The 15,457-nt window shown below is 53.7% G+C and overlaps 1 protein-coding gene across 3 annotated transcripts; it reads left to right on the forward strand.

The window, feature by feature from the left end:
- Nucleotides 1–153: 153 nt before the first annotated feature.
- Ppp1r10 (protein phosphatase 1 regulatory subunit 10) lies at nt 154–13,583 on the forward strand. 3 transcript variants are annotated; one of them, XM_023562887.2, is made up of 19 exons: nt 154–345; nt 603–1,120; nt 7,253–7,370; nt 7,876–7,962; nt 8,074–8,209; nt 8,491–8,542; nt 9,101–9,178; nt 9,257–9,466; nt 9,558–9,663; nt 9,742–9,854; nt 10,088–10,188; nt 10,341–10,488; nt 10,567–10,725; nt 10,809–11,055; nt 11,140–11,203; nt 11,309–11,579; nt 11,673–11,786; nt 11,905–12,654; nt 12,763–13,583. In XM_023562887.2, exons 3-19 carry the CDS (start codon nt 7,264–7,266, stop codon nt 12,870–12,872), a joined length of 2,853 nt encoding a protein of 950 aa, XP_023418655.1. In that variant the 5' UTR covers nt 154–345; nt 603–1,120; nt 7,253–7,263; the 3' UTR covers nt 12,873–13,583. The 3 variants fall into 3 exon arrangements, with proteins under 3 accessions (XP_023418655.1, XP_063095336.1, XP_004999364.1); XM_063239266.1 differs by lacking the exon at nt 154–345 and having other exon boundaries at nt 371–1,120; XM_004999307.4 differs by lacking the exon at nt 154–345 and having other exon boundaries at nt 372–1,120; nt 9,293–9,466.
- Nucleotides 13,584–15,457: the final 1,874 nt, after the last annotated feature.

A 15,457-nucleotide genomic window follows, 5' to 3' on the forward strand; every position in this document is an offset into this window, starting at 1 on the left:
CCTCTCACTGCGCATGCGCCCGATGGTTTCTACCAATCCAGGGTGAGAAACGTTCATAGGGCGGAAGTGGTGGAAGGAGAGGAAAAGGAGGTGCTAAGGGTGTGGTCTCGCGTACGCGTCGCTCGGATCAAGAAGGAGGCGGAAACGGGGGCCAGGGAAGGGGCTGCCTGAAAGTTAACCAATCCGTTGGCGAGTCGTCCTTCGCGTTGACCAATAAAGTCACGCCTCGCGCACAATATCTCGCGACAAGGGCGCTTTGTCAGTACGTTTGGGCGCGTCGGGCGGTGTCCGGGTATAAAAGACTCCGCCCGATCCAGGAGCCGCCATTCTGGAGTTCGTTTAGAGGTAAGTTTATGGGGCGTCTGCTTTATAGAAGCCGGTGGTTTTTATCTTTTGATTTTTTTTTTTTTTTTTGAGTAGGGCATTGTGCTGGGAAGCGGGATAGGATTGGGTCTGTTTGGGAGCCGCGGCTTGTCCAAAGCGGCTGTATTCGGGATGGAGCACTGGGCTGTATTTTGGGATGAAAAAGATGGTAGCGTGGACTGTTGGAAAAACCACCCTTATTGATTGTATCTTTCTCCTTTGTGTTCCTTTTACCCCAGGTTTGAATTTTCTTGGAGAAAGACAGGCCAGCCACGAGGAAAACAGAAACGAGCCTCATCAACATCTAAGCCCTTGAAAGGATCCAGAGGGGGGAAAGGGAAAACCGCAGCCACCAGCCCAACAACCACTTGTGTCTTCTGCCCCTGCCCACCTATTTGCCCACCCCACCAGCCCACGCTGCTTGGGACTTGAGATCTGTGGCCGAAGGACCGTCACCACATACTTCAAAAATAATCAACCACCCTCCCTTCCCAAACCCAACCCAATTTCACTCATTCAGCGTTTACTTTTTTGCATCCACTCAGAATTTTTTTCTACGACCCCCCTCCCTAAATGGAGTCGGGTGGGGGGAAATGAATACTGAGTCGGCCTTTATTTTTCAAGAGACTTTTTGATCCAATGAGGCCCCCTAAGTAATCGAGTTTTGGGTCCTGGTTGGTTGTTTTATTTTTTTCCTCCAAATTTTGCCCCCTCCCCCCCTGAGCCCGAGGTGCTGACGTCGCAAAAAAATTGGATAGTAAGTGTCGAATTTTCAAAAACCAGCCTTGCAACAAGAAATCAACGTTTCCCGTTGTGAAACCAAAAATAATGGGAGGAAGAAATAAGACCATAGAACAAATGTAGAGCTGGAGAAGGACCAATCCGGTCACTTGATCTCCATTAAAAGGGCCTTTAGGTCTGAGCAGTCTTGTTTTCTCTCCCCTACCACCTACCTCTTCCCTGCTCTGCAGCAGGCAAGGAGAGGGTGCAGGGAGGGCCAGCAAGTGAGAATATTGATGGTTAACCCTTGGTAATCCAGGCAATTTCCAGACTGCCAAAGCATGTGTTTGCTTTTTATAAGGAGGAATGATTACGTTCCTCTGGGTAGCAGCAGTCTTCAAAAGGGTTAATGAGCTCACATACAAAAGATGGTGGATCTTGTGGCCCAGAAGTCCCACTTCTTTGTGTGTGAGACAAGCAGGGCGCCTTTCAATTTGCCAGATTAATAAGCAATCTGTACATAAAGATTGCAGGGTAAGGAGATGGGCAGAGAAAAATAGCTGGCTATGGCTTTAAATGATTGTTAAGTCCTCTCAGTTTTAATGTAATTTGCTTGGGGTATATTGTATGTTAAAAGTAGGTGGCAATCTAAGAATAAAGATTGCAAGACAATTTAGCACAAAATAGTATCAATACATAACAATCGGGAGGTAAATGTTTTGTAATTGTTGCAGATTGCATAGGTTATTTAAAAGCAAAGTGATATAACAATTTTTAACTTGATACTTTTTTGATTGCGGGATAAAGCTAAAATAGAGGGTGGAAAGGGTGGGAAATGTGGAATCCAGGAATATAATTTTAAAAGCCATTTAGTGAAATTGAATGCTAGCTTTCTAAAGGATTTGTGTCGTTAAAAGGAATTTTTTCTTCCCTGCTTCAATATGGCGACTTTCCTTGTCCTTTTGTCTTCCAAGCGGCGTTGCAGGTTGTGTCGACCCGTTTTTCTCTTGTCCTCCCATCTCAACCCTATTTGTTGAGAGGGGGCCAAATCCTCCCCCCTTCTCTGTATAGGGAGGGTGGGGTGGTCGATGGTAGCAATTGAACTTCAGTTGCAATTCATTTCTTCCCCGTAAAAAATTGTTCTTTGAAATAATTTTAACTGCTTTTATTTTCATTACGCTAATTCAAAATAAGTCAAAGATTATTTAGCGTGGGGGCGGCCTTCGCTTTTTTTCCTCTTTTTTTAACTGAAGACTGTTTTGTAGTGCGATTGCAGCTCTGGCAGAGCCTTGCCGGTCGCTTTTGGAGTTGTCTTCGGCTACAAAATGGCCTCCTCCTTTGTTGTCTTCTCCCTCTGCCATCTTGAGCTTGGGCCGCCCCAGCCCTGGTGGAGGGGAGGAGCCGCGTGGATCGGTGATGTAATCAGCTGCTCCACCCTCGGGACTCCACCCCTCCGCTCTGCTGGTCTCGCCTCCTGTGTGCTCTGCAGTTAGGGAGAACCCCCCCCCCACTTTGATGTAATCTTTAAAAAGCCTTTCTCTTAAAGGGATAAAGCTCGAGGGAGTCACGTTCCCTGGGTGACCCTCGCCTCGAGTGGCTCTAGTTTCTATGTTTTAACAGCCAGTCTGTTACCTTTTATTTTAACCCTCCTCCACCCATCACCACAGCTTTGGAAGTGTACCCACTTCTGTTGCCCAGGGCTGAAGCCAGGCACACCTCAACTGTACCTTCAGTCTGCGGGGCTCCCAGAGGGGCTGTGTGTGCGCGCGTGTGTTGTAGGAGATTGAAAGGGTTGTCACGTTATTGACAATCAGGGCCTAATGACACAGCTGTGGCATTGTTGCTTGGGACCTAGGCCTCAGCCTCCTGCTTTGATTGCTATGTGTTGAGAATCTAGAGGGGAGGGTACTTTGAGAACTTCTAAGTCGCCCTGACTCCCCACTCTGTTTTTGGGGTAAACTCTTGTGTCCAGTGCTTTATTACGTTCTCCAGTGCTTAGTTCCTGTATGTTGGTACTAGGATGAGAAGTGAATCTTTAGGAAAGGAGGCGGCAGTTGTAAACGCAAGGCAGGGGGAATCAAGCTACGGTTTCTGGTAAGCAAAACATTTCTGGTATTACATTTCACGACCTTCATTTCTTTTCCCCAAAGAGCCACCTTTTTTGAATTTCTTTTTCCCTACTGAAGAACACCGTGCCCTCCTTGGTGCTCTGCCTGTGCGGTGCTGTGGCTGGGTGCATGCTGAAAGCCATGCCCTGTCTGAGGGTGGTGCTGGGTGTCGGTTCTTTGCTTACCTTTCTTCCCCCAGCTTAATCTTACCAGACTCCATGTACTTCTCTCACTTTTTAAGGTCCTGTATTGAAGCTTGGAGTTTCCAGTAACCGTTTTGTACGGCTGTCCCAGGGTGACTTGGAGACTAGGGCTGATTTTCTCCTGGGTACAGATTCTCAAACTGTAACTGCTGTGTTGGGTGGGTGGGACTTTTCCACATGTCTATTGACCACAAATTTTGTGTGTGTGTGTGTGTGTGTGTGTGTGTGTGTGTGTTTTTAATCAGTTTCCCCTGTGCCTCTGCAGCTTATCTTCCTTTGGAGCTGAACATCCTACCTGCTGGGGTTCCTGGCCTCTAGTGAGCAGGAACTGATTAATAAAGAGAAGCTTCCTTAAATGTGGGAGATAGGAAGCAAAGTCTGGTTAGGGAAACCAGATCTACCAGAGAACCTGACCTCTGTAGTCTGGCCATAATGACTTTTTTTTTTTTTCTTAGACAGTCTTGCTGTATATTTTAGAGTGGCTGTGAGCTCACTGTATAGCCTTGGCCGCAGCAACCCCCCTGCCTCGGCCTTCTTAAGTGCTGGGATTATATAGGTGTTGCCATCCTACTGGGCCAGAATTACATTCTGGAACCTTCTCCATGTATGGCAATGGTGTATGTGATTTCGCATCTTTATTGAAAACCAGATAAGCTTTTGAGGTGGTCACATAGCAGATTTTTTGTTCGGCAAGCCTCCCTATGTATTTCAGGCCTTGGCCTCCCTAGTGCTGACATTACAGGCATGTGCCACTGAGCTCACCTTCATATCAGAATTTCAAAATGACTTCTGAGGGTTAGATACTTGTCACTTGAGAGGAAATCTGAGTCCCTGAATCACCTGAGAGACATAATGCAGTACACCATTGAATCAGGAAATTCCTGAACACTGAGAAGCCAAGCAGCTTCATTCCCAGAAGTGCTAAGGCCTTGAGAGTACAATAGCTATGAGACTCCTTTGCCTTTGGTAGGAAGTGGTTGTGATCAGCTCTTTAAAGGGCTTTGGCTAGCGCAGAATTTTTTCCTGAGCCAGGTCTCCTGTTTCATTGCTGGGTGTGGAATAATTTGGGCTGAGGTTAATTAGCCCTCAGTGGAGTTCAGGGTGAAGGTAGGAGGAGGACAAGGTCTCCAGTAAGGCTGGGAATGAAGCCCAGCTTGGCCTGTAGCCTTGCAAGAGGCCTTGTTCTCAGCAGCCGGAGGTAGCCAGGGTTCTGTTCTTTCCCCCGTAGGTAGTGCTGCTGCTGCTGCTGCTTCTGTTTCTGTTTAGAACACATCCTGGATCCTTTGTGGCTCCAGAGGGCTTCCCAGAGCTTGGATTCCGGGCTCTAGGACACTGGATCCCTGTCTTTGCCTTCCTTGGTCCCCTCAAAGGCTGCCTCGGGGCCTCTCCTGGGAATACTGTGCTCTGCATTTCTTTTCACTTGAGTACCTGGGAACTTCTTTGAGAATATGCTAACTAGGAGACTGCTCTGTGATGCTTAGGGCTCTTCATTAAATGAGGGAAGGAGAGGCCACTGTGAGAAAGTCCACTTGAAACTATATCACGTAAGATAATTTCTGTTAGATTTCCAAAACAGTCCTGGGAATGAAGTTTTTGTTCTGTTTTGTCTCCTAGCTTCCTGACTCTTGTGCCTGTCTTTCCAGCTTCTCTGTACAATGGGGATTGCAGAGTGGCTGGCTCCCATTTCCAGCAGAGGGCAGTGGATGCAGCTTGGTACTGATTGGTCCATTGTCCTTGGAAGAATGGCTTTCTGTCTCCCTCTGCAGTGAGCAAGCGGGAAAATGCTCCAAGCTGATGTTTATTCAGCCTGGATTTGAATCAGCCCAAGTTGGCTAAGTTCAAGGGGGCCCTAGTTTGAAATGTTTAATTCATGGATTTTTACCAATGGTACATATTTTGGTTTGGAATCTCACTTATAGGTGTGTGCATGTTTGTGTAGACATTTTAAAAGATTCTTGGTTACTTTTGATATGTACCATGACTTTACAACTATTTGTTGCTTTTCCAGCTTTCAACACATGGGAAGTCTGTTATATCTTTATATAGTTTTCTGTATATCACTGTAAAGGGTCTCACTATGTGGGAAGAATTTCCTTCTCCCAAAGCCTGTCTGTGTGGTGACTACTGTACATCAGTGGGTCTGGCTCACAAGTTTCTGATCTTTTTGGTATTCTATTGAATGTTCTTCAGTCTCAGGTGCCACTTGTCCTTGTGGCGGCTCTGGGGTGGCAGTGACAGCGTAGTAGGCTGGATTTGCTTGCCCCATAGCATTTCTGCCTCTGCTGTTTGCCTCAGTCATTAAGACAATACACTTAGAAATTGACCTGTTGCGTGGAGGGTTTTTTGTTTTGGCTCAAAAATATAAGTAATTTGGGGCTGGGGATTTAGCTCAGTGGCATAAGCACCTGCCTTGCAAGCAGGTGGTCGTGAGTTCGATCCCCGGTACCGATAAAAATGAAAAAGACAAAATATATATATATATATATATATGTAATTTGAATTCTATCATTTTTCAGTATTCTCTTTGGATGTTTTTCTCTGGCCTCAGGTTCCACTTGTCTTTGTGGAGGTTGAAGGTTCTGTCCTGCACAGGCTATAGTTGTCTTGGTGAAATGCTGATTTTTCTCTCCACTGGGGTTGCATCTGTGGCCTCTGCTTGGTGCAATCCAAATGTGGACATTGTTGCGTGGCTTCCTCCGTCAGTTCTCAGAAGCCACTGTGGATAAGGGAGTGTGGAGAAAATGCCCATCAAAGCCGTCCTGAGCCTAACTCACCACTCTAGAATTTTGGTTCTGGTCTAAAGCATTGCTTCACGCTTCTGTTCCTTCCATGAAAAAGTCCAGCTTTTGATGAACTTTTCCGGCCCAGTCCAGAGCAGCTGTTTAGAAACTATAGCACTTGACCAATCTTGAGTTTTTTCCTGCTATTCCTTGAGTTTTAGATTTAGGCTTTTTTGGCAGAATCAGGAGGTTACTTCTAAGTAGAGGGTCAGGTTTTGTTTTTGAAGCCACAAACTTTTAACTGAACAATAAAACATATGTAGTATTTGATCAGGGAGTAACATTATTCAGGGCTTAGGAGGACCTATTTTATTTACTTTATATCCTTTTTACCCATTATCTGGGTGCTTTCCCCAAATCCTCTGCAACAGGGATTCTCTTTTTTTTTTTTTTTTTTTTGTCTTTTTCCTTTTAATTGGTACCAGGGATCGAACTCAAGACTGCCTGCTTGTAAGGCAGGTGCTTATGCCGCTGAGCTAAATCCCCAGCCCCGGGATTCTCTTTTCAAGGTTATTTTCCTTGCTGTCACCTGTCACTTCTGCAGACACATCTGTCACTTGTGATTTGGACACAGGGCTTGGATAAAGAGAAGCTGACTCTTATGACACATTTAGCCCCCGCACCTAAGATGGATGCGGTTTTTATCACCTAGACTTCTTTCCAGGCAGATCTGTCAGCAGTGAAGGAAAGTGGCTTACCAATAAGCAAGAGCCGTGCAGGTTGAATATCTTCTTACAGGAACTTAAGTTTAGCTGTGGTGGTGTCTGGCAGAGCCAGCTGTCCTGGGAGGGCAGCAGGAGGGAGGCCACCCTGCCTGCCACTCTTAGTTCCTTGGCATTCAGTCCTGTTTGCCTCATGCGTCATGGGCCAGGCCTGTTTCCTCAGTAGTGATGGTCTGTAAGTAGAACCAGGTTCTTATTTATCTAGAAAATAGTATAATTGAGTGAAATAGCTGACTACAGTTAATTAAAAATAGAATTAGGGCAGTGTTTTGTCAAATACGGTGATGGGATTTATTAGGGGACATACTGGGACTGCCTTTCCTCCCATTCATTCTGTGGATATATTTTGTTCTTAGAAACCAGGATCATGGGTTCTGGTCCCATAGACCCCAAAGAGCTGCTCAAAGGGCTGGACAGCTTTCTAAACCGAGATGGGGAAGTCAAGAGTGCGGACGGGATTTCCAAGATCTTCAGGTGAGCCTGGGTCTGGGTCCAGATTTGCTGTAAGTAGAGGACTCTGCGTTTTCTGTGTGGCCGCAGCTGGGGCAGAGGTGTTCCTCCTAGAAGAGGGAAGGGAGAGTGAGGAAAGAGCAAAGGGCTCAAAGCCCGGATCCAGGAGTGAGTGCCGGAAGTGGGCTGGGCATCCACCACCCCGGGAGTCTCACTGAAACAGCACAGCCTGCTGATAGATTCTGGTTCTGTGCTGAGTCATACACCACCCGCTGGAAGTGGTCTGTCCTGGGGAGCCTCCAGGCTGGCTCACGAAGGCTCTGGAGGGACTGGGGTGCTGGCGAGCCCTGGCATGGGCTCCAGAGGCCGAGTCCCCGTGTTCCGGCACTCCCCAGACGCCTGTGCCCTACATCCTGAGGTTTCCAGCGTCTCTGAAGCTACCCCAGCCTCTCCTCTCGGAGAGCTCAGCCCCCTCTCTGGGACTGTGCGGGTGCGGGTGACTCCCTCTGACTCTGCCTCTGCTCTGCAGTCTGATGAAGGAAGCACGGAAGATGGTGAGTCGCTGCACATACTTGAACATCCTGCTGCAGACTCGGTCATCTGAAATACTGATCAAGTAAGCAGGGGTTGCCGGCTGTAGGCACAGACGTGGTGGGGGTTCCTGGGTCACTGGTGGGGACCATGCTATGGGAGAAGACTTTAGAAGTTCTGCTCCTGACTCCTCCAGGTTTATTGACGTGGGAGGCTACAAGCTACTTAACAACTGGCTGACCTATTCCAAGACCACCAACAACATTCCCCTCCTGCAGCAGATCCTGGTGACCCTCCAGCACCTGCCACTCACGGTGGACCACCTCAAGCAGGTACCTCAGGGTCTCCCAGTCTCCCAGGGTTACCCAACCCTCAAAACACTCTGGGATATAAGACCCTCTGGGGAGTGAATTTGGAATGAGACGATGCAGTTTGGATTATTTCGTTTAATAGGTGTGTAGCTTGGGGTACCTTACATAGCTTAGCCTCAGTGTTTTCACCTGTAACATGGGAATAATTATACCTACCAAAAGGGGTCACCTCCCGAGGTTGTGTGGAGGGCTCACCACCATCCCTTCCTGACATTGACTTTTCTGCTGCTCCTCTTTTGTAGAACAACACAGCCAAGCTGGTGAAGCAGCTGAGCAAGTCGAGTGAGGATGAAGGTAGGACCATCCCCAGATGGGCTGATGGGCTTTTGCTGTCACTTGTCTCTCGCTCCCCTCTCAGACTGCCCTTCACTCCTGCCTTCCTCTCTACCTCACCTTGCTTTTTTCTTTCTTTTAAAAACTATAGTTCTAGGGGCTGGGGATTTAGCTCAGCGGCATAAGCACCTGCCTTGCAAGCAGGCGGTCGTGAGTTCGATTCCTGGTACCAATAAAAATGAAAAAGACAAAAAAAAAAAAAAAAAAACTATAGTTCTAGGGGCCGGGGATTTAGCTTAGTGTCATAAGCACCTGTCTTTCAAGTGCAAGGTTTGAGGTTGTGAGTTCGATCCCCAGTACCAATTAAAAAAGACAATTATAGTTCTAGCCAGGTGTGGTAGCACATGCCTATAATCGAGTGCTTGGGAGGCTGAGGCAGGAGGATCCCATGAGTTCTTAGCCAGCCTAGGTTTCAGCAGTGAACCTTGCGTCAAAAAGACAGATGAATAAACAAAATAAGAAAGCCTGCTACTTATTACTAAATCATTTTGATGCTTGTCCCCTTTTCTCTCCCCACAGAGCTGCGGAAGCTGGCCTCCGTCCTCGTCAGCGACTGGATGGCCGTCATCCGCTCCCAGAGCAGCGCGCAGCCTGCAGGTGAGCTGGGGTCCTTCCTGTGCATAGCTACGCCGCGTGTGGCTTTTGGGTTCCTTCACCTACTTCCCCCACACACAGCATCTCCCTCCCAACTGCGGTCCTTTCCTGCAACAGAGAAAGATAGGAAGAAGCGCAGAGAAGAGGGGAAAAGCCGCAGCGTGCCCCCGGAGCGCCCCCCAGCCGAGGTGAAGCCCGAGGCCCGGGCTGAGGAGGTGCCTGAGAAGAAGCGGGAGAAGCCCAAGTCATTGCGCACCACGGCGCCCAGCCACGCCAAGTTTCGCTCCACTGGTGAGGCTCAAACAGCCCTGGGCACAGCCAGGTGTGGGGCTGGGGTAGTGGGGCTGGTGCCGAGGCTGAGCTCCGGGTCCCCTGTCCCCAGGGCTGGAACTGGAGACACCGTCACTGGTGCCCGTGAAGAAGAGTGCCAGCACTGTGGTGGTCTCAGACAAGTACAACCTCAAGCCCATCCCCCTGAAGCGCCAGAGGTGTGACCTGGGGCCGCCTTGGGGGGCGGGGGGTCAGGGCCACCGAGTGGGTGCTGCTGACCACTGTCCCCTCTGCAGTGCTGCAGCGACGCCTGGAGATGCAGCCCCCCCTGCAGAGAAGAAGTACAAGCCCCTCAACACAACCCCCAACACCACCAAGGAGATCAAAGTGAAGATCATTCCGCCACAGCGTGAGTGCAGGCGGGGTCCCAGCACAGGCGGGGTGTCACTTGTGTCTGCTGTCCCTGGCATGGCTTTGTCTTCTTGGGGCTCCTTGGTCCCTGGCCCACCACAGCTCCCCTTGTGCAGGATTACTTAGGAGGGGAGGTCAGGTGGGTCCCGCCCAAAGCAGAACGGCTTGGTAGCACGGAGACAGGGACATGTGGGCCCCCGCCTTGGTCTCACTGCCCCCGTCTCCCCATAGCTATGGAGGGCCTGGGCTTCCTGGACGCACTCAACTCAGCTCCTGTCCCAGGCATCAAAATTAAAAAGAAGAAGAAGGTGCTGTCACCCACTGCTGCCAAGGTACAGCCCTGAGGAGTGGGGCTCTGTGGGGTGCAGGGTTGGGAGAGGGGCCACTGCTCTTGGTGGGTGCAGTAGGAGCTGGGTTCAGATACCACCCCGAGAGCCACCTGGCCGACTATCAAGCGCAATCACCTCGTCCCCTTCCGTCACAGCCCAGCCCCTTTGAAGGGAAGCCAAGTGCAGAGCCAAGCACAACCAAGCCAGCGTCCCCAGAGCCAGCCCCAGCCTCTGAGGCCATGGACGTGGACCGGCCTGGCACCCCGGTGCCCCCTGTGGAGGTCCCAGAGCTCATGGACACAGGTAACCCGCGGGCCAGCTGGGGCTGGGACTGGGGCCAGGGCCAGCCAGGGCCCGAGGTGACACCCCTGCTGCTTGTAGCCACGTTGGAGCCAGGAGCCCTGGATGCCCGGCCAGCAGAGAGCCCCGGGGAGCCTGGGCCGCTGACGCGGAAAGGCCGGAAGCGGAAGACAGTGACGTGGCCCGAGGAGGCCCGGCTGCGGGAGTACTTCTACTTCGAGTTGGATGAGACGGAGCGTGGTGAGGAGCGCAGCCCAGCGGGCAGGGTGGGCAGGGTGCACCGGGTGCCTGGGATCTGGGCTCACTTCTCGCCCTCTCCTCAGTGAATGTAAATAAGATCAAGGACTTCGGGGAGGCAGCCAAGCGAGAAATCCTGTCGGACCGGCACGCGTTTGAGACGGCCCGGCGCCTGAGCCACGACAGCATGGAAGAAAAGGTGCCCTGGGTGTCCCCAAGGCCACTGCTGCTGCCTGCACCACTCGTCACCCCCGGCAGCAACAGCCAGGAGCGCCACGTACAGGCTGAGCGGGAGAAGGGCATCCTGCAGGAGCTGTTCCTCAACAAGGAGAGGTGGGCACTGGGGGTCTGGGTGGGAGAGCCAAGGGCAGGGTTCGGACCCAGAGCCTAACCAGCCCGTCACTTCCTCCCCTGCAGCCCGCACGAGCCCGACCCCGAGCCCTACGAGCCCGTGCCCCCCAAGCTCATCCCTCTGGACGAGGTGAGTTGGCCTTGGGGCCTGGTGGTACACTGGTGGTGGGTGCTGTGGTCGGGTCCCTGCCTCTTTTCCAGTGGTTTCATCTGTCCCCTCCCTCCCTTGTGCCAGGAATGTGCCATGGATGAGGCCCCCTATGCTGAGGCCCTGGAGCCCGGTGGCCCAGGCGGCTCCCCTGATGGTGCGGCTGGCTCCAAGCTGCCTCCAGTGCTGGCCAACCTCATGGGGAGCATGGGCGCTGGGAAGAGCCCGCAGGGCCCGGGCGGGGGTGGCATCAACGTGCAGGAGATCCTCACCTCCATCATGGGCAGCCCAGGCAGCCACCCCCCGGAGGAGCTGCTGAAGCAGCCAGACTACTCAGACAAGCTCAAGCAGATGCTGGGTGAGCTTCCCGCCCTCCCTCCAAAGGTGAGGGGGCCCTGCCTTCTTCCTGTTGGGGTCCCCTTGCTGATCATTCATCCTCTTTTGTGAACAGTGCCACATGGACTTCTGGGTCCTGGACCCATTGCCAACGGGTTCCCACCTGGAGGCCCCGGAGCCCCCAAGGGGATGCAGCACTTCCCCCCTGGGCCGGGGGGACCCATGCCAGGTAGGTCAGGTGGGGGCTTGAGGGTCCTAGGGGGCGGGAGGCTCAGAGAGGTCAGGCCGGGAATGGTAGTGGGCACACTGGCAGCTGACGTGTCTCCTTTCGTCTCTGTCCACTACAGGTCCCCATGGAGGCCCTGGTGGACCAGTGGGTCCACGTCTCCTGGGTCCCCCACCACCTCCCCGTGGGGGTGACCCCTTCTGGGATGGGCCAGGGGATCCCATGCGGGGCGGCCCAATGCGAGGGGGTCCAGGCCCTGGTCCCGGACCATACCATCGTGGCCGAGGTGGCCGAGGAGGAAATGAGCCCCCTCCACCACCCCCTCCATTCCGAGGGGCCCGAGGAGGACGGTCTGGAGCAGGACCGCCAAATGGACGAGGCGGCCCCGGTGGAGGCATGGTTGGAGGTGCTGGGCATCGGCCCCACGAAGGCCCCAGTGGGGGCATGAGCAGCGGCAGTGGACACCGGCCCCACGATGGCCCCGGTGGGGGCATGGGCAGTGGCAGTGGACACCGCCCCCATGATGGCCCCAACGGGGGCATGGGCAGTGGCAGTGGACATCGGTCCCATGAAGGCCCTGGTGGAGGAATGGGCAGTGGACATCGGCCCCACGAAAGCCCTGGAGGTGGCATGGGTGGTGGCAGTGGACATCGGCCCCATGAAGGCCCTGGCAGTAGCATGGGTGGCAGTGGACATCGGCCCCATGAAGGCCCTGGACACGGGGGACCCCATAGCCACAGGCCACATGATGTTCCTGGTCACCGAGGCCATGACCACCGAGGGCCACCTCATGAGCACCGTGGCCATGATGGCCCTGGCCACGGGGGAGGGAGCCACCGAGGACATGATGGAGGCCACAGTCACGGAGGAGGTGAGGGGCTGCCAGTTCCCATGGGGCTTAGTGTTTCCCTGAGTCCAGTGGCGGGTGGGGGTCCCTGGGGCTGCTGCTTTGACTGACTGCCATGTCCTGTCCCCACAGACATGTCCAATCGCCCCGTCTGCCGGCATTTCATGATGAAGGGCAACTGCCGCTACGAGAACAACTGTGCCTTCTACCACCCCGGGGTCAACGGGCCACCCCTGCCCTAGGGCCAGCAGCCCCGCTGCAGCCTGCTCCTCCCCAGTTATGGCTTCTGTGAGGCCCATGTCCCCTTTCCCAGCTGAGAGGAGCTGGCCCCAGGCTCAACCCATGCGGTCCGGTCCCACCCGTCTCGGGTGTGTGTCCGTGTACATACCCCTTCGGCCCAGGGCCGGGCTGCCGGCCTGGACTGTGGACCCTGATGAGGAGGCCCTGCCGGCTCCGCCTGCGTCCTGGCCCTTGGTGCAGCCCCACTGCCCAGAGCCCAGGGCCACCTGGCTGCGCCTGCTCTCCCATCTGTGGGCCTCACACAGACTCCATGGGGGACCCACTGTCCTGGGAGGGCACCTCGCCCCACTGCCCTGTGCCCACGGTCGAACCTGTACCCGTCCGCCTTTGAGTCTGCTGGGTTTGATGATGGCAGATTCCTTTCTGCATGGTGAGCACTTGGGGCTACCCCACCTCTGACCATCCTGGAGACTTCACAGGACACTTGGGGACCCACTTCCCGCCGAGGGTCACACTACACGCCCCTGGGCCTCAGCAGGTTGCCCCTGCCCATCGGCATCGGTTGTTTTCTATGAAAACAGTGAATTGGTTGGGTTTTGTGCAGGGTCTTGGGTTAGAGCCACAATGGATTTGAGGATGGATATTTTCTTTTTCTTTTGGTTTTGTATATTTTGTACATTAATAAACAGTGCAAAAAGAAGCAGCTTATTTAACCCCCTGCGTGTTTGTCCTTCTTTCCCGGAAGCCACCACCTGCTGCCGGGATAGACCTCCCCAGAGGTCCAAGCCGGTGCCACCTCGGCCAGACACCACCGTCTTCCCTAGGGGATATCCAGAGCCACAGAAGTAACAACGACGCCTTGGCTCACAACTTGGTTCTACACAAACAGGGTGAGAACCGGGTCCTACGTCCCCGTGAGTTCCCTGGCATCAATGGAAGCAATGAGGCCTGGCACCGCCTGGCTCCCACCCTGCCTCGGCCTCTCTGTGGGCGATGGGGCCCAAGCGCCCAAGTAGGCGGGGTTTGAACTTGTGGCCTCTGACCTCAGCCTGAGTAGAACCCAGACTCTCTGCACCCGGACTTCGCAGGCCCACACCCGGTCGGTAGCCTCTGCAGCTTGGTCTGCAGCTCGGCTCAAGGCCGTCTGAGAAAAGCAAAGGGAGCCAGAGCCGGGTGCAGCTGAGGGTGGACACCTAGGTTTAATCCCCAGGAGCGCTTGTGATGTGCAAGCGCCCACACACATGCACACGCACACCTACATGCACACGCATGCGCCAGGCAGCAGGTCCCCGGACTGCGTACCCACGTGGCGTGGGTTCGACCAAGCTGGGCCCATGGAGTGGACTGGGGGCGGAGGACAGCGTGGTGGGGAAGCCCAGCGCAGCCTCGGAGAAGCAGGCGAAGTTGCGTGTGACTTGGGGAGTTTGAGCGAAGGAAGGGAGGGAAACCCTGTCTGCTGGTCCCAAAGAGCGGCCCTGCGAGGGCGGGGTCTCCCGCTGCCAGACGCAGGAACGCAGTTTAAGGCCTGGATGCCGGGATGAAAGACCCGGGACGTGGGCGGGTTTTTTGTTTTGTTTTGTTTTGTTGACGTGGGCGGTTTTGAAGACCAGAACACGTAGGGAGAGGACCCACTTTGGGAAGCGAGGGTGTTCGCACGCTGCTGCCCAGGCTGGCCTCGAACTCATGACCTTCCTGCCTCAGCCTCCACCTGCGGGGTTCCAGGGGTTTGTGGTGGCACCTGGTGAGCTCTCCAAGCCTCCAGGGCAGAAGGGCATCCCACCTTGCCAGGACCAGGTGGAGAAGGAGAGGGGGCTGTGGGGTGTGGATGCTTTGGGCACCGGGGAGTTCACTCTGCCTGGGGAGGGCATCGTGCGTCACTGAACAGCCTGTGAGACTGCGTGGGTGTGGGCCCCACAGCAGCTGGGGCTCCCGTTCAGCAGCACTCGGGGCCAGATCCTGAGAATCCAGGCTCCCAGAAGGGCCCATGGGTGGCCGCTGAGCTACACAGAAAGCCCGAGGCTCGCCTCACACGCCCTGGTGGTTGGTTCAGCCGCTGCCCTGCCCACACGGGCTGCGCCAGCTCGGTCCCGAGGGCTGCGGCCGCGCCGCTGTTTCCGCCTGGAAAGCCGGCTCAGGTCCATCCAGATCAGCGCTGGGACAGGAGGGCCAGAGGGGACATCCGGGGATGAGTTTGGGAGGACACCAACACCGACAGGCTCAGCTGAAAGACAGAACAAACCTGCCCCAACCCGAGCGGCACACTTCTCATTTGGTTAGGGGTTCCCCCAAAAACCTTTAAGGAAAGCTTCACATTTTCCCTATTTGATTTTCTTTTTTTGATACCGGGGATCGAACTCACAACCTAAAGCTTGCCAGGCAGGTGTTTATGCCACTGAGCTAAATCCCCAGCACATTTTTCCTAGTTTTAAAATGAGCTCAACAACCGGACGTGTTGTGCACACCTATAATGTCAGCACTTGGGAGGCCGAGGCAAGAGGATCACCTCAAGTTCAAGATCAATTTGAACTAGTGAGAACCTGGGTCAAAAAAAATTTTTTTTCCTTTTTTCAAGGGGTGAACTAAGCAC

This window comes from Cavia porcellus, unplaced genomic scaffold, assembly GCF_034190915.1.
Source record: "Cavia porcellus strain 051 isolate PalLab524CR breed Dunkin Hartley unplaced genomic scaffold, mCavPor4.1 scaffold_28, whole genome shotgun sequence".
NCBI lineage: Eukaryota > Metazoa > Chordata > Mammalia > Rodentia > Caviidae > Cavia > Cavia porcellus.

Coding starts and splice junctions, on each gene's coding strand:
- Ppp1r10 (XM_023562887.2), top strand. CDS start 7,264: ATGGGTTCTGGTCCCATAGACCCCAAAGAGCTGCTCAAAGGGCTGGAC. Junction 10,726..10,808: donor GTTGGATGAGACGGAGCGTG/GTGAGGAGCGCA, acceptor CCCTCTCCTCAG/TGAATGTAAATAAGATCAAG. Junction 11,056..11,139: donor CTGTTCCTCAACAAGGAGAG/GTGGGCACTGGG, acceptor CCTCCCCTGCAG/CCCGCACGAGCCCGACCCCG.